Genomic DNA, 18,502 nt, shown 5'->3' on the forward strand with positions numbered 1-18,502 from the left:
ATGCATGGTAAGGTTACTTGACAAACTGGCAGTGAGGTTGAGAAGCGGCATGGTTAAGGTAGTGAGCTGTGCCTGGCATGAAATGGCAGGTGTGTGAGATAATGAAGATGTATAACAGAGGCCAGCCAGAAGAGGGAGGCACAGAAAGGCATGAACGTGGCAGTAATCAGTATACCAGACATATAAAAGTAGGTTCGAGAAATATATTTTGGCCACGCGATGGTTACGTTAAAAAAAACTGAAATTGAATGCAGTTTTAGGCTCACCAATAACAATGTAGAGATTTCACTGTAATTCCTGATGCAGCTCAGTCAGCAACTAGATGCAGTAATACCGCTGTTGTTACAAGTAGCCTCAGTAACTTCAGTATTACCTTGTTGATAGAGGGAGATTCTTCATATATAGGGATACAACCAGTGATCCGTTCAACAGGACAATGAGCACGCTGTTCACTAAGACAGAATAGAAATCATACAGAAACTCACAATAAACAAATGTCAGTGCCAGCGCCTCATCTTTTTAAACACACAAACACACTTTTATATCGTAATTATAATATGTATCGATGCTACTCCAACTTAGTTCATTTTCCTTATTTGTTACTATCAACTTTATCATTTTTATGCTATTCTTTCCTCCTCTGTTATTATTCGTTCCTCTACTGTTGTTTTGATATATGTGTGTGTGTGTGTGTGTGTGTGTGTGTGTGTGTGTGGTGTGTGTGTGTGTGTGTCTACTTTATTCTCACAGCCTGTAAGCGCCCTGCCCACTGACCGTCCAAAAAGTCCATCGGCTGCCCCCCGTGCCGTGCCCGGGGGTGGGGGTGGGGGAGGGGGTGGAGGTGGAGGGGTGGGGAAAGGGAAGGCCCGGGGCAAGAAAGGCAAAGGTGGAAAACCCAAACCGGAGCCTCCTGAGGAGACTGACCCCAGGAAGTTAGAGCTGCTAAACTGGGTAAATGACCGGCTGCTCTCATTTCAATCACAACCGGTATAAACTGTGCAAATGCCTTCGGAAAATGTTGGACTATTTATTTTTGTGTGTATTTGTTGATCTACCTACCTACCTACCTACCTACCTACCTACCTATCTATCTATCTATCTATCTATCTATCTATCTATCTATCTATCTATCTATCTATCTATCTATCTATCTATCTATCTATCTATCTATCTATCTATCTATCTATCTATCTATCTATCTATCTATCTGCCTATTTCTCTTACAAAATGTATATAGACCTTCTGAGACAAACCGCTAGCACAAAGGTAACAATGTCAATTTTAGAGTCATTAGGATTATGCATCACAGAAACAGCAAACGGATAATTTTGAGCAGTAAAGGTCACCTACTGGACATATATGTATATCATGTGCTTAAAGAAAATCTGCATCATGACCTGCTGTTGCCCATCCTGTAGGTTAATTCCCTGGAGCAGGCCATGATGGATGCCCTGGTGATGGACAGGGTGGACTTTGTCAAACTGCTGATTGAGAATGGGGTCAACATCCACCATTTCCTCACTATTCCTCGCTTGGAGGAGCTATACAACACGGTCAGCAGGACTAACCAGCAAGCTATTAACACTTAACTGTACAACAAGTACAAATATTTGTACAGCGCAAGTAGGGGAAGTTGTTGCATGTAACAATGCATTTTTTTCCTGACTGAGGTTTCCTGGAATTGTCTTTTTGCTAAATATAAATGCAGTGCAACAGTAGATTACTCTTTATTTCTAGATCACTAGCATTACAAGTAACCAAGAGTAAGAAGGTCAAGGGTCAGAAAAATTATGCCCAGCTGTGACCTTACAATTGTGTAGTGGCATCCGGGTAGCATAGTGGTCTAGTCCATTGCTTACCAACACGGGGATCGCCAGTTCGAATCCCAGTGTTACCTCCAGCTTGGTCGGGCGTCCTTACAGACACAATTGGTTGTGTCTGTGAGTAGGAACCCGGATGTGGATATGTGTACTGGTCACGGCACTAGCGCCTCCTCTGGTCAGTCGGTACCTGTTTAGGGGGGAGGGGACACTGGAGGGAAAAGCGTGATCCTCCCACGCGCTACGTCCCCCTTGGCAAAACTCCTCACTGTCAGGTGAAAAGAAGCAGCTGGTGACTCCACATGTATGGGAGGAGGCATGTGGTAGTCTGCAACCCTCCCCAGATTGGCAGAGGGGGTGGAGCAAAGATCGGGATGGCTCAAAAGAGTGGGGTAATTGGCCAAGTACAATTGAGGAGAAAAAAAGGGGGGGGGGGTAAAAAAAGGATGTACTGAAAAAAAGAAAAGCTAAGGGGAGAGGTTATAGCTATATCAGTCAGCTAGTAACCAGACCATTCCTTTAAGATTTGAGGAGGGGGTTGCCTGGCATGACCCATGATGTGCCGTAAGAGTTAAATTCCTCATCCATAAAAGAGGGAACTATAAACTTAGGGGCTCCCATGCCATTTTGTCATAAAAAGCCTGACCTTTCAGCCGAAATACTTGCCTTGATACAAGTCTCTGTGGAGTGTTCAGAGCGCGTGCAGCCGACCGACCCCCATCTTCAAAACTGTGAACAAACCAATACTTAAGTGCACATGACAAGCCTCTTTGAAGCCTTGTCATGTGCTGTCTGCAACCCAGTGACTCTGTTGCTGGATTTAGAGACGTCTCAGAGCCCTCTCGTGACTAATTTTCCCAAAGTTACCAGCAACAAATCTAGCAACAACAAAAAAATTCTGATCATAGAAAAATGTTTTTGTGTTGATTAATGATGCATTTGGCAACAAATTGATATGGATTGAAGCAATGACAGGCTGTACACAGTAAGACTGACGTAAATGAATACAAAATTCATTGCATAGTTACTTGATATGACTATCTCTTTTAATATCTATCCCCTGCCCCATTCCAGACGTCTGACTCAATTCAAACACAGTTTTCAACTTTTGAAAGCTGACAAGAACGCAAAACCTTTACGAAAGATGCTGTGATCCAAGGCAGTAATCCAGCACACATCGTTACATTTTGTGTCTAAATAGTCATAGTATAAGAGATTAGTACTATTTTTCTAATCCCCTAATCGTCCATTTTCTCTTTTTCTGTTCATCAATGGCTGAAAACCCTTTAGCGGCCCATGTATAGTCTTTTCATGTCCATTTACGTCCAACCCAGCATCCAGATGTTCATCTTAATCTCATCTACTACTCTGAAAAACATGCACTTAAAACAAGTGATTCTGAATAGACTCTTCGTGGTCAGGTGGGGCAACATTATTCAGATTTTAAAGAGATACCACGGATACCAACTAGTGTTTGTCCTTTATCATGCGCCTCCTTCCGCAGTGTGCTGCTATCTCTTGGGATGTTATGTCTCAGACATATCTCTTATGTCTTAGGAAGTACTACACAGCAAAGTAAGGCTTCATTGATAATCCTTTGTGACGTCCGTGTTTTCCTTTTCTTCTTTCCCAGAGGCTGGGACCAGCCAATACATTGCATTTCGTCGTCAGAGACGTGAAAAAGGTGGATAACGTCTTTTCATATGGTTTGACCTCAGTACTTTAGTGACTCTAGTGAGAGCATACCTGTAGCAGCCACTTCCACGGAGGAGGGCAACATCCGAAAAACAAGTGAACAAATAAATAAATGGACTGCATTTATATAGCGTTTTTCTGGTCTACCGACCACTCAAAGCGCTTTACAGTGCATGCCCCACACTCAGCCATTCACACACCCATTCATACACTGATGGTGGAGGCTCCCATGCAAGGCGCCAACCTGCTCATCAGGAGCAATTAGGGGTTCAGTGTCTTGCTCAAGGACACACTTTGAAATGCTCTCTGGAGGAGCCGGGAATCAAACCAGTGACCTTCCAATTACTGGATGACCCACTGTACCACCTGAGCCATGCTGCCCCACACACATATAAGATTGCTGCATACTGATTTTGAGCATCAACAGTACAATTTCAGAAAACTCACCTAAGATATAAATAAGCATGAAATATTTCATATCAAGTTTGGGAGACTTTTCCCATGACAGCAGTGTTGCCAGTACTTGAAAATTTAAACCAGCCCAAATGACTGCAACTTTTTTTTAAACAGGCTCTTGTAGGCTTTTACAAGCTCAAGTAAATCCTAGAAGCTTTAACAAATAATGAAGCAGATGTTTTGTTATGCGATGTTGGCAGTTGTAAATAGCATTTAATATCTTAATAGATGTTCTTAACCTTTATATATCATGGAAAGGTTTGGAGATATTTTCGTGCTCTTTTACCACACTGCCCTTCTTTATATCCACCCAGCTCTATACATGCACATGTGGTAACTGGTTGGCAGAGGCATACATTTCTGTTGTTGGGCTGTTAGCAGAAACTTGCGTGCACTGACAGACGTTGTTGAGTGAGAGGAGAATATCACTCATTCACTTTCCCTTCTACAGTTACAGCTTGCTCAATTGTATTAATGAAATAAAATTATACTGAGTACCCCCACGTACTAAATAAAAGCATTTCTGTATGTGTTAGACTCCATTTGTGCTCCTAGTCATCTGGGGAATAATGTACTTTGGTCAGGGTGTCAGTTTTTAATCTGGCACATCTATGTATATATTAGTATCTACATCCGAATAACAATGTTCTGATTTTTCAGGGAAATCTTCCACCAGATTACCAGATAACCTTGATTGATATTGGCCTGGTTTTGGAGTTCCTAATGGGAGGAGCGTACCGCTGCAAGTACACCAGGAAGAGCTTCAGATCACTGTACAACAATCTCTATGGCTTGAAAAGGGTAAAAACCAAATCATTCACATACACCCGAAGTGGGTATACTGGAATACACAAAATACTAGCAGAGTCATCATCATCATCGGCGGTCACTCGGGGTCGAGTATGACTGTCCCTTTTCTAGGTCGTTGTGGGTCTTCAGGTGGGCATAGAGGCCGATCCTGGAGCCGCATATTTTGGGGCAATGTGGGCAAGGGTGTGAAGAAGTGGTCGAGGATGTGGTTTGGGCCTTTCTGGTAACTCGCTCCTTTCTGAGTCTGCGCTTGTTTTCAGCAGCACGGTGGAGGTCATGGTTGTAGTGGCCAGCATCCTCACAGACAGCCAGTCTCCAGGCCTCCCTGTTTTTTGCTGCTTGCTCCCAGGAGTTAAGGTGGATGGCAAACCTTTTGACGTCGGCCTTGATGTTATCTTTATATCACTTCTTCTGTCCTCCTGGGGCATGGCATGAGCTGAGAGTAAAGGACTTGCTTGGGGAGGCGAGAGTCCGACATGTGGAGGACATGGCCAGTCCATGCACCGCTAGCAGAGTCCATTAGCAGAGTGCCCCTAGTATTACACACACATTTAGGCGGGTTCTTGATGAATGCAACTAACACTGCATACCAGTAGAATTATCTTCATTACCTTGAATACAGAAGTTACAAGTGGCTGTTTGCAAGGAGTGTAAGGATTACCTCAAGGCACTATGCTATCCCTCCAATCCATATTTCTGTTATATGAAGGCTTGAATGTCCATATTTAACCTGTCCCTTCCCCTTTAAGCAAGATGTTCAAGATGGTTTTATTTTACTTCAATAGGAACAGCATGTGTGTTTACTCTGAAGTTGCCCTATTTTTACACTATTCCCCCCCCCCCCCCCCATTGCAGCCAAAAGCACTGAAACTGCTTGGAATGGAGGTACGTTTTATTTTTTTCTTCCTTCATCTGAATAGCTTACTTCCAAAGCACTTTGCATCTATTTTCTTCAATACACCACAACTGGGAGTTCATCTTTTAATACCTCCAATATTCAGGATTAAGTCTACAGGCCCTTCCACATATGTTCATTTTGTAATTTTGTCAGAACAAGATGTTACTTACTGAGTGGCATAATATTATGTGTTTTTGACTCCTGTCCAAATCGGGACATCTCATTTTGCAACCGTTCTCATTTTGATTCTCAGTTCAGTTTCAGTTGGGTTGAAACATTAGCATTCTCATCACTTCATTCCAGGACGATGAACCCCGAACAAAAGGGAAAGGCAAAAAAAACAAGAAAAAGGAGGAAGAGATTGATATCGACGTTGATGACCCTGAGGTCAGCAGGTTCCAGTATCCCTTCCATGAGCTGATGGTGTGGGCAGTACTGATGAAACGCCAGAAGATGGCGCTGTTCCTATGGCAGCGGGGTGAGGAGGCTATGGCCAAGGCTCTGGTTGCCTGCAAGCTCTACAAGGCCATGGCCCACGAGTCCTCACAGAGTGAAATGGTGGATGACATTTATCAGGACCTGGAGAACAACTCCAGGTGGGATGTACATACTGTGACACAGTTTGAAAAAAGAGTTTGAATTTCAGTTTATTTCCATTCTGACTGGCAGAACAGAAAACTATGTTGACTCTAACAGAACTTGTGCTATCAAACAGGGGTAGTCATGAGCAACTTATTATTGAAGACTGCAGATCATTGAAAACACATGGCACAAAACAGTAAATCAAACTCTCAACAATTTACGTTTCATGAACGGCCTCAGTATGTTACTATCATTTATTTGCATTCACTGGCTTAAGTCCAATCATAACCAGTGCACAGCCCTGGAGAACCACATGCTGGACTGACACACCAAAAAAAAAAAAAACTTAAAAAAAGCTTACAAAGTGTTTTTTAAAAGGATGTCTCCATCCTTGAAGACTAACGAAATAGATGTCTTTAATCCAGGTAAGAAAATCACATGAAGTCGAATCAGTTCATCTGGACACAATGTTTATTGAGAAACGTTTCACCACTCATCTAAATGACCTCTTCAGTCTCAACTGACTGCAGGTGCCCCCACCCTTATAAACAATACAGTGGCATAACAACCGAAAACAATTGGTTTCATATGCAAATTGCCATGATCATTAACTAGAGTTTCAACGGCCATGTGTACTATTCAGAGGCTTTCTGAATGGTTGCAATCACAGCATGGTAAGATGGTGACAGATGTACTCTTAGCCCCCCCCGGCTTAGGGATGGTCATTCTCTCTTCACATAGATGGCCTCTAACTCCCCCTTCAAACCAGTGTTCCTCTCTATCAAGGATGTGCCCATCCTCATCCCTGAGAGAGTGGCCACTGGACTATACATGGGTGTAGACTGCGGAGTCCTGGTCTGACGGGTTAGCTCTTCTGTGTTGTGCCATCCTCTTGCCCAGCGTCTGTCTGGTTTCCCTGATGTACAAGTCACGGCGATCCTCCTGGCACTTAACAGTGTACACTACATTGCTCTGTTTGTGCCGGAGGACCCAATCCTTGGGGTGGACCAATTTCTGGTGCAGCTTGCTTTGGGGTTTGTGCCTTAGTCAGGGAAGTTAATTGTGAGCAGAACAGCCTCGTGTTTTTTGTCTTCATTTACCTTTTTCAATCCACTTCAATCTTCTACATTCCATACCGTGGTAGCATCAGTACATCAAATGTATTCTGACATACTGTTCTTAGGTCCGTTTATTATGAAAGTTCGATGTGCAATATGAGTATTTTGGTGACGATTGATAGCCGATACCAGGATGGTAGCATGCTAGTATGTTTCAGCAAGCTAAACTTACCTTGTGTTGTACTATATGCAAGTCGATTTCAGTTTATTTAGATAAGCGATATAGATTGTTTCACACTGTGCAATGTTGTACACTGTACAACATTGTTATTGCTCATAAGCCTTTATGTTAGCTACAGCAATACTACAGCCATGAGTAGTTAGTTTTTTTTTTAAAACACTGAACTCATTCAATAACCTTTACTTTTGCATGGAAACACAGCACTACTAAAGCAGTCATAAATGTGATCATGTGCAAGCACAGAGCAAAAGATTTGTGCAAATGACGATATGTAATACTATGAAGTAATATACAGAAATGCATGTCTGTAAAATATGCAAAACGAGAACACGCACAGATATGCAAAATAAAATAAAAAGTTTAATACAGGATAAATTCAAATCATAAGTGTATGGCTGTGTTAGGGGTGCCATTCATTTGGTTGTGGATAGAAGGCTGTCTATGGCTATTTTGAGGTTTGTAGATTGGTATTGTGTGGTTTTTCCAGTGTCTAGGATTTGGTTTGTTCTTCCCAGTTCAGAGGTGTTTGGGTTTTGGATCAGGCAGTTCCCGTATTGGTAGTGGGCTTTTCTTGTGGAGGATTATTGATTGGTTGGTTGGTTTTGGTCTTAGCATATGGTTTGGGTTGTAATGCGGGTTAGTTCATCTGAGAGTAAGGGGCTGGGTATGGTCTCATGCGAGATGGAGGTCCGGACAGGACCACTGGTTGTTTTTGTATCCTGGCCGGTTCTTCAGTGTGTATACATTTGTGTGTTCCTATAGTATCGGTTTGGCTCTTTGGGATATTTGCATTGGACAGCATGCTCATGGATATGTGGGTATCTTTTCTTAATGCAGTTTAAGGTTATTCCCAAGGCTATTTCCAGGTTGTCCATAGGGAGAGTAGCCAATGTCTTTTTATACTCTTTCAATTTTATTTAGTGTCTTCTAAAATTGGGTTCCTGTGTATGACCAACTTTTGGCATTTCCAATTAATTTATCCCTTGAGATAATTGGGTTCAGGTACCTGGATTATGTTTGTCAGCCAATGTTGTACATAACGAGGTAATTGAAGTTTTGAAGGGTGTTCTTGAATCCACCATAGATGGTGGTGGGCTCTGATAAACTTGAGGATTGTCGATGTTTAGGGACATGATGGATTGGCATCTGTTCTTCCAGCCCTAACTGCTGTCTCCCATCTGCAAGTATAAAGGTGGAGTTTTTTTTAAGAATTTGATCATGTACATTATGCACACTTAGCTGCTCATTGCTTTTGACTTAGTATAGAAAGTGCCTGGAAGTCCAAGGCACAGCCGGGTTAGGTTTGAATGAAATTAACCGATGGCGCTCCCTGTATCATCTTCTGAATCAACAGTTGGATAGACAGCCACCGGGCAATCTCGAGCATTTCTGTCAGTGCTGAAGCGCTAGTGGCATAATGTTGGCTTTTTCTGTCTCCAAGCCTTGTCTGCTATTGCAGTTTCATCTTGTTTCTCTTTTTAATTTTCCCATCATGTTGTCTATATCGGTCCATCTTGATTCTAATGTAGGTGATTTGTATTCATTTGAAGGGGCCGGTGGCCATAAAAGAGTTGAGAATTCAGCCTTCCTGTAAAATCTCCTGACATCGAGTGTTTGTCAGGGCTAGTGGCATAATACCAGTTTCTTCTGTTTTTCTAAGTCTTACTAGCATCTGTTATTTGCAGTTTGGATGTTTTTTTTCCTTCTTTAAAATTTGATGTCCCGTTGTCTCTATCTTGATGAGTTTATCCTGTTTTAATTAAACTTGGAAGTGATTTTTGTGTTGCATTGAAGTTGTCTGCTATTTCAATTTAATGTTTATTCTTTTTAATATTTGTCGATTCTTCTTTGGCAGTCCATCGAAACAATGATGACTGTGATGCAGTTAAAGCTTGGCAAGCACGCCTGTGGGCCATCAGGCCCATGTTAGAGCGACAATATCGTCCACATTCGTCACAGACGAATGTTGTTTGAGTTGGTCTGTTATGTCTTGCGTGGTGGTGGGCCTTATCATAGGCTTCTTGTCTCTTTTATTCAACATGTGTTCTCGATTGCCTTACTGTGGAGTGCCATCTCCATTGGTCCAGGGCCACTGTCTCCCAGCTGGAGTCATCTATGCCGCAGATCTTCCTGTGGCGCTTGAGAACATCTTTGAAGCGTAGCTTCTGGCCTTCCGGCTTCCTTTTTCCCCTGGCACAGCTCCCCATAGAAAACCTCTTTTGATAGGTGGTTGTCTGGCATTCTCATGTGGCCAGCCCATCTGAGCTGGGAGGCAGTAGTTAAGACCGTTGGTGTCATGCCCCTGCCAAACAGTCTCTCTGGACCTCAGAACCCATTCCTAAGCAGTATACCGTAGTGCAGCGGGCTCAGTAGATAAAGAGGTTGCCCTGCAGTGACAGCTTACTTGTCAAGTGATGCCATCCATTGACCAACAGAGTGGTTCCTCTGCATGTCATCTGATGTTTGTGCCATTGGTCCAATAGGGCTCATGATCCTATTGGGCTTTTCTGCCGCAAGCACCATCGAGTGCCCTGCTGCCACTGTCTTAGATTTGAATTTGGAGTTACCCTCTCCTAGCATTTGCCTGAAGAGGCAAATCTACAAGGCAGTAGAAACAGAAGCAGATAGTACCGTCTACTGTCATAATAGTAGCAGCAAAAGCTGACCTGACTTGAATTTGGTCCACCAATTAACTAATCAATTAGCCAGCATATACATACACATACAAACACACACTATATAATACCTCTCAATAGCCAGCATACATACAGATTCTAATAGCTATATGTATAATATATATATATATATATATATATATATATGGCATGGTAGTAGTTAGCGTGTGCACCTCATAGCAAGAAGGTCCTGAGTTTGAGCCACGGGTCATCCTGTGTGGAGCTTGCATGTTGTCCCTGCGTCTGCGTGAGTTTCCTTTGGGTGCGTCGGTTTCCTCCCACAGTTCAAAGAGGTGTAGGTCAGGTGAATCGCCATACTAATTGTCCCTAGGTGTGAATGGTGTGTCAGCCCTGTGATGGCTTGGCGGCCTGTCCAGCTCCTGCTGCCCAGTGACTGCTGGGATAGGCTCCAGCATCCCTGTGACCCTGAGAGCAGGATAAGCGGTTTGGATAATGGATGGATGGATACGTGTATGGCTACATGTGTAAACACGACCCCACCTCTGATTATTTACACTTTGCCAGTCTCACCTGCACAGTCAGTATTAGTATGGATCCAGGCTGTGCTGGAGACGAGCTGGATCAAGTCTTCATTACGTTTCCATTCCTCCAGACTCCTCTCGGTCCTGTTACGCCTCAGATCCTATGGGCCAGCTGGATGTCATGCGGGAACAGGGTGACCCGCTTGGCATGCTGAGCACAGAGGTTAACATCAGTGAAAACCACAAGGAATGCCTCAGCTGCTTCCTGCAGGGCCAGCAGAGCATACAACTGCCATATCAACATCCATAGGCAATATTGCATACACTTCCAGAACCAAGCAAGTGAAGGTGCCTGGTGGGACAGCAATTTGGTGGTCTTTTGAAATTTCTGGATCTCCATCACGGCCCTGGTTTCTGGGTGGACCCTCTTCTTCCTGGGCAATGTAGGGGACAGTTCTGTCCTTCCACATTGTCTTGGGGGCCAGGGCTGTGGGAGTGAGAGGCCCTGGGCAGCCTGTGGCCTTTCACTGATGCATCATCCTTTCAGGATGCATGTGGAGGAACAAGTTGGTGATCTTTTGGCATTTACAGATCTCCATTAGGGCCCTGGTTCCTGGGCAGAACCTCTTCTTCCTGGGCAACCTAGGGGATGGTTCTGTACTCCCAATTTGTCTTGGGGACTGAGGCTGTGGAAGTGAGGGGCCCTGGGCAGCCTATGAGGGCTGGAGTTTAGGGGTTGTGGCCTTTTGCCAATGCTTGGATGTGTCACGTCTCATCCTTTCATGATGCATGCGGAGGTGCAGGTTGGTGGTCTTTTGGCATTTCCGGGTCTCCATCAGGGCCCTGGTTCCTGGGTGGAACCCCTTCTTGCTGGGCAAGATGGTTCCGTCCTTCCACTTTGTCTTGGGGCCTTTCACTGATGTATCAAGTCTCATCCTCAGGATACAGGCAGGACTTCCCCGGGACTCAAACCCTCCCTTTTAAAAGATGTTTGGTAAAAGCTGTAGCTTCTATCATCAATTGTCCGTTATTTCTTTTGACAATTATAGTTGTATGGCGTTTGTGACCAATGAGATGCAGGTGGTAGGCCTCTGCTCTGCCTGCAATCCTGAAGACACAAACAGGAGAGAGAAATGAGGGCAAGGGAGTGGCCAAGATAAGGGAAACAGCTGTAAGAATTCAAAGGGATAATTGTCAGCAAATTATGGAAAGTTTAGTTTTAAATAAGGAATACAACAACAATGCTCAAGTATGTGTAATGCACACTTTGTCCAAAGGAAAAACAAAAAAAAGTTGTAGCCAGTTGTTGGGACATTTACTGAAAGACAACATTATGCATTTGTCAATTTGTGGAATAATAGGTATGAGTTAAAAGGGAACTCAAAACTATTCCCGTTAAAGGGTCACTGAAAAGAGAAGAAAAAAAAACGAAACTTTACAATTTGTGCTGTAAGAGCATGGGACAAACTTCCAGAGGATGTGGTGCAGCCTCCCTCGGTTAATTTTTAAAGAGATTAGATAAATTTTGGTCAACAAAGGACGTAGTTGTGATCATTGTGCGACTATTATTTGTAAGACTATGCGATTTTATAACTATATTGTGGTTCTTTTAATTTGTAGAGTCTGGTGTAGAGGATTTGTATCCTGTGCCAGAAAAACTTTCATTAAATTTTTAGGACATGAAAAAGGGAATGAATCATGGCGAAAGTTAAACTTTGGCCAATAATAGCCTGCTTTAATGGATAAACTCACAGCAGACGATCAAAGTGGGGAGATGCCTGATATATCTAAGCAAGGGTGCTGCTTAGGCAATGCAACATCGTCAGCGGTACGAAGCTAATTTGAGCGAGTTTACGCTGTTTTGAGTGACATCCGTTCTTATACATGTCAGTGGTTCAAGTGCGCTCCTTGCTCAGGTTAATGGCGCTCTGCTCACATGTTCTAATCTGTACTCTACTTCCTATTAAAGCAGGCGTCCCAAAGTGTGGTGCGCGCACCCCCCTGGGGTGCTTGAGCTGCCCTTAGGGGAGTGCGCGAGAGGCAAAAAAATGCAATGGTGGTGTAACAATTCTCTGAGCCTACGCACGTGTCCTTCTGTTCTTTACGCGGTGGATCGTGTGCAACTCGATTGGAATTTGATTCAAATTACTGGTGTTCTCATTTCCGTAACCGCTGTGTTATGTATCCATCAATCCATTATCCAAACCGCTTATCCTGTTGTCAGGGCCGCGGGGATGCTGGAGCCTAGCCCAGCAGTCATTGGGCGGCAGGCAGACAGATACGCTGGACAGGCCGCCACACCATTACAGGGCTGGTTCATTTTAATTTAAACTCGACGCACTTTTTTTTTTTTTTTTTTTAAATGAGGCTGAAAACCGGCCCATCTTCTCTCCTGAAGGGCCGGTCTGCCTCTGAGCCCGAGTCCTCCCCTTCATCAATCCTCTTTGCTCTTTAAAGTGTCAGCTTGTGCATAACTTTGGCAGTTTATTGACACTTTGTTGCAGTGTAGTTCGTTTCATTCGAATATCAGCGCACATTGTTGAGATCTCTTGAACATTGTGCTACGTGTGTTCTAATTATTTGTGCATGATTAAACTTGACGCCTATGAATAGACTTTGGGTGCATCAACTCGGTCGGGACGCAGAAAGGGGGGGGGCGTTGCCTAAAAAGTTTGGGAACCGCTGCTTTTCATTTTCTCATTCCTGTCCATAAGGGGAACAGGCCACTCGTGTTTTCATCCAGTATCAGTTATATAAGAATTTCTGTCTAAACACAAATGTGTTTTAAACAGATTGCTAATCAAGTCTGTTCATGAAAAGATACAAGTTAAATTGGGTTTTTTTTTGTTAAATAGCTGCAATGTAAAATTCACGACCCCATCGACTCAAAATTCAACGGGTTGCCATTTGTGCTCTATTCCTGCCATCTAGTGGGCACTTAGGCGAACACGTCACATTAAATGAACGTCAAGTATTAGTTTTTCCTCGATTCCTTTTGAACATTTTTCCATTCGGTTTACTTTTCCAAAACAGCTCACAGCCCTTAACAGAAGATGAAATGACCTAAACAGCATATGATGTTTGCAAAATGATACCACCTTCTCAAAACTTGTCACACACCCACCAAAACCAAACATTGCCATCAAAACTTACAATTTGTGCTCAATTGAAAATGTATGTTTTCTTCATTTATTTAACAATGGATAACAGAATTGAAACTACAGCCATCTATATCAACCTCTGCAATCATCACTTCAACTTTTGTGTAGCACCCTCACAGTACTGACTGTTTGACCACTGAGAACCATACTACAATTAGGGTTTTGTACCAAGCACTCTTACTTGGGGAATATACTGTCAGAAAGTATTTGAATTTGTATATTATGAAAGTCAATTACTCTATCGTAAATGGCTTCAGTGAAACTACAGTACTGCATTGTGGCAACACTTTACAAAAGTATAGAAATGGTTGTTGCCAAGAGTGCAAACACAGTACAGTAAGTTGACTGTAAAGGCCGGCAAAGTGACTTACCTATTTTCATTGCGGAACGTACGAACAATTGATGCCAGTATGACCGCTCAGGTTTGGCTGAACCCTTTGGCCAGCCTCTCTCATGGAGAGGCCATGATTGACTACGTGATCAATGATTGCTGCCCTAATTTCATTAGAGCACCTTACACGAACCACGGCCCCTCTATCGCTACCCCGACCGCTTCCTCCTCCTAGTCCTCGCTGAGGTTGCTGGTGGCGGGCTCCTTAATCCACGTTTGATATCAACTTCAATCTATTGACCGCTTTTATAGATTGAGACCTGAAGAATTGTGCACAGAGAGTTCACACAGCTGCTAACAATATTCAGAATTGAGAGCAGTTTCAGTAGGCTGTTACTGTCTGCAATATGTTGACATGGTTATTCAATTAGCTTTCGTGTCTCTCTCTGAGAAGTGTGCTACCCGTTTCGAAAAGTGTGTTAAAACTCAAAGAAAATTGTGTGAAAGCAATGAGAAACAGTTAACCCATTCGCCAGAGAAGACTCTTGCTGTGCAAAGGTGTGAGCATTAGATTAAGTTGACCCATGATTTGCTAAATGCAAGCAATGAAGAAACTGTATGTTGTTTACAAGCTACATTTATTTCCTCAACAAGTAACCAGTAGCCTACAAAATGCAGATGTTAATAATGTCACCATAAATCATTAATTGTTAAGCCCAATTCAATCAATATTATTTCTTAACCTCAATTTATACAAGTTAGGATGAGTAAGGAATCGTTTTCTCTCTTGCAACGATTGCATGTAGGGTTTCCCCCCAGGGACTAATGAATTGGTAGCACCCAATTTTAAACACCTTAAGACGTTCAAAATGGACGTGTTAACAGGGTATTTTCTGTCGTCTTAAGATGTACTAATTTGACATATAAAAGCACCTCAGTGACAAGAGAACTCACTGGAAGCTGAGGGGAGGATGTAAAATGTATCAGCATAATGAGCTTGAAAATACCAATACAAATGAGATTGTGGTGAGATTAATTCTGCTCATCAGAGAGAGTCTCCGCTTCTCATGTCAGATTTAATTTTCATAACCAACTTCATAAAATTATTTTTTTACGGAGAGAGGGGAGAGTGTGAGCAATGTTAACAAATAATATAATGTGGGCCAATTAAAATGGAAGGGTAACTGATGGAATTTGCTTCACTTCCTCATTAATAGGGTAACATTCACTTTTACTGATGTTTAACTTACAGCCCGAAAATTACCCAAAGGTTGTCAGGATTTGTAAAATATCTAGTTACCTGGGTCTGTGACATAAAGCAGAAGGTCATCAGCATAGGGCAATACTTGATGTTCCAGTCCAACTTGTTACGACCCTCGGTCTGGAGAAAGTGCAACTATTAGTGTACTGAGTAACAGTGAGGGGAGGGTGCAACACAGCGAGACATAAACGTATAAATATATTTATTGACAATGACAGGACAAGGGAACCGAACGGTTGCCAAAACAATCAACTATTAACAAAAGTAACCCACCCTTGACAGTGCTGAAAAGCACCAAACCGAAAGACAAACGATGGCAACCGCTGCTAACCTAGTGTGTCTGACAGAGGTAAGCTACGTGATGGGGTGTTTGCCCACGGGCATCTTACCTTGATCCCCTTGCCCAAAAGAGCTGAACAATTGAACATATAGTCAAAATGCAAACTAAACCAAAAACGGGCCAGACATTACAAACACAAAGTAGCTACAACACACAAACTAAACTAGCTGGCCCGTGAACTGAAGACATGTGGGGGTTTAAATGGGAGACTGCACAGCTGATGAAAATTAGATGATTCGTTGACCGGTTGATTACGTGATGAGGAGCACCTGGCGGATACCTGAATGTAGAGTCAGAGTGAGGGTTAGATACAGGAGGCAACAAAAAACTATACGGACACACCCGTGGCCGTAACAAACTCTATAAATACCAGTGGAGAGTGAGGAGGATTTCAGAGCAATGGAAAGAGGTTCCCTCGCTACAGCAAAGAGCAGGGGGGGAAGATTGGGCAGTTTCGATGGTACCTCTTGTTAGGGAGAAGTAGTCAGACCTTTGAGAATTAGTTGTCACACAAGCAGTAGGGGCAGAGTATAAAAGTTGTATCCAAGAAATAAATTTAGACCCAAAACCAAATTTCTCCAGAACAGAAAATAAATAATCCCATTCAACCCGATCAAAGGGTTTCTCTGCATCCAACGATGTAGCCATTTCAGCCTTTTGAGATGTGTCAGGACATAGCACAATAATTAAACATCTTCGAATATTAGTTGATAATCGCTGTCCTTTAAAAAACCGTGTTTGAGCTTCAGAAATTATGTCTGGCATGCAAGGATCCAAATGGCATGCCAAAACCTCGGCTAGAAGCTTTAAATCTGAATTTAACAAACTCATTGGTCTCCAGCTGCTGCAATCTTCAGGGTTCATATCTTTCTTGAGAATAAGTGAAACTGGAGCTTAATTTAAAGTTGGAGAGAGGGGACCTTGTTTCAGTGTATCATTGAACATGCCCAATAATAAAGAAAAAACACAATTGTCTGTGGATGGGAAGCCGGATGTGGGTATGTGTCCTGGTCGCTGCACTAGTGCCTCCTTTGGTCAGTCAGGGCGCCTGTTTGGGGGGAACTGTGGGGAATACCGTGATCCTCCCATGCACTACATCCCCCTGGCAAAACTCCTCACTGGCAGGTGAAAAGAAGCGGCTGGCGACTCTACATGTAACGGAGGAGGCTTGTGGTATTCTGCAGCCCTCCCCGGATCAGCAGAGGGGGTGGAGCAGTGACCGGTATGGCTCGGAGGGCGCGGTGATTGGCCAGGTACAATTGGGGAGAAAAAGGGGAGAAAAAAAATCTGGTCTCGTTGTTTTTATTTATTTTTCCTGACAAACTTTTAAAGTTTTCCATCACAAAGAGGGCGAAGTTGAATCAGTCTTGTTAATCTCAAGGAAAACACTGATTCTTTCTGAGATAAAACCACAGACCTCCTCATTAGCTAGTAGCCCTGTATTGAACTTCCATTGTCTCTTAGTATTAGGCGAGAGTACTAAATCTAAAATGTGTGGGGCATCAGAAATTATAATAGCAGAATATTCAGTATATTTCACAGCAGAAAGAAGAGCCTTGTCTAAAAAATAGCCAAAACGAGAATAAGCTTGGTGTAATTTAGAAAAATAGAATTATTTTGTGACCGAGTGAAGAAAGTGCCAGAGATCTATGTAGCCTAACTGACTCGTTAGAGATGACGGGGAAGTCAAGTCAATTTTATTTGTATAGCCCAATATCACAAATTACAAATTTGCCTCAAGGGGCTTTAAAGCAACATCCTGCCCTTAGACCCTCGCATCCAATCAGTGTCTTCGACATGGCAGAGGGGGCCAGTGTTTTAGGGTGTGAGAGGTCATGCTTGGGGTCAATCACTAAATTCAGGTCCCCCCTTAATATAAGATGATGGATGTCCAGATTTGGAATACTAGAAAAAAGGGAGGTCATAACATTTGGGTTGTCCCAGTAAGGAGCATGAACACTGACCAATACAACAGAGGTCCAATATAAAGTGGCACTTACTATGACATAATGCCCTCTAATAATCTGAGCAGGGGAGAATTGGATACATTTGTTAATCAAAACAGCAGTGCCCCTGGGTTTACCGTTAAGAGCTGAATGAAATATTTGCCCAATCCAAGGTTTCCACATTCTGTTATGATCCCTTATACATAGATGTGTCTGTTCAAGAAGAGCAATGTCAGTGTTAAGGTGTGAAAATGCTCTGGATCGCTTTACTGGGTCCCCTAGTCCAGGAACATCCCAACTCATCAGCCCTAATAGAAGACCCATCTATTCTTCTCTGGGATATATTTTGATTAACTATTGATTACATCTAGAATAGAGAAAATATTAATGATAAAAGTTGAAATGAAACAAGCATCTTTGTAGTGAGCAGAGGATATTAACTTTGGATTAAAAAAAAATGAAAAAATGAAAAACCTCCCAGTGCATACCCAGCGAACAAAAAATGTCCCCAGCACGTCCCCTAACGGTCCTCTCCGAACATGCGGTAAATGTCATTGTGTAGGGTTACCATTACGTCACGGGGACGTTATTGCATGACATCCCTGTAAAGTACCGAAATTATGTCACAGGGATGTTATTGAGGGACGTCCCAGTAATGCCCCAAGGACATTACAAGGATGTTAGGGGAAAGTCCTCTAGACGTCCCTGAGACGTTATTGCGGCACATCCCGAGGACATTACAGGGA

General features: G+C 42.9%; 1 protein-coding gene across 1 annotated transcript in view; it reads left to right on the forward strand.

Moving 5' to 3' along the window:
- trpm1a (transient receptor potential cation channel, subfamily M, member 1a) overlaps positions 1–18,502 on the forward strand; it is a 57,807-nt gene that overhangs the window by 28,577 nt on the left and 10,728 nt on the right. Inside the window, exons 11-16 of the mRNA XM_056279358.1 lie at positions 751–951; positions 1,419–1,553; positions 3,454–3,504; positions 4,632–4,772; positions 5,637–5,666; positions 5,983–6,275. Coding sequence (XP_056135333.1) covers positions 751–951; positions 1,419–1,553; positions 3,454–3,504; positions 4,632–4,772; positions 5,637–5,666; positions 5,983–6,275 — 851 coding nt within the window. The remainder of the gene's footprint in view (positions 1–750; positions 952–1,418; positions 1,554–3,453; positions 3,505–4,631; positions 4,773–5,636; positions 5,667–5,982; positions 6,276–18,502) is intronic.

This window comes from Lampris incognitus, chromosome 4 (assembly GCF_029633865.1).
Source record: "Lampris incognitus isolate fLamInc1 chromosome 4, fLamInc1.hap2, whole genome shotgun sequence".
In the NCBI taxonomy this organism is placed as follows: domain Eukaryota; kingdom Metazoa; phylum Chordata; class Actinopteri; order Lampriformes; family Lampridae; genus Lampris; species Lampris incognitus.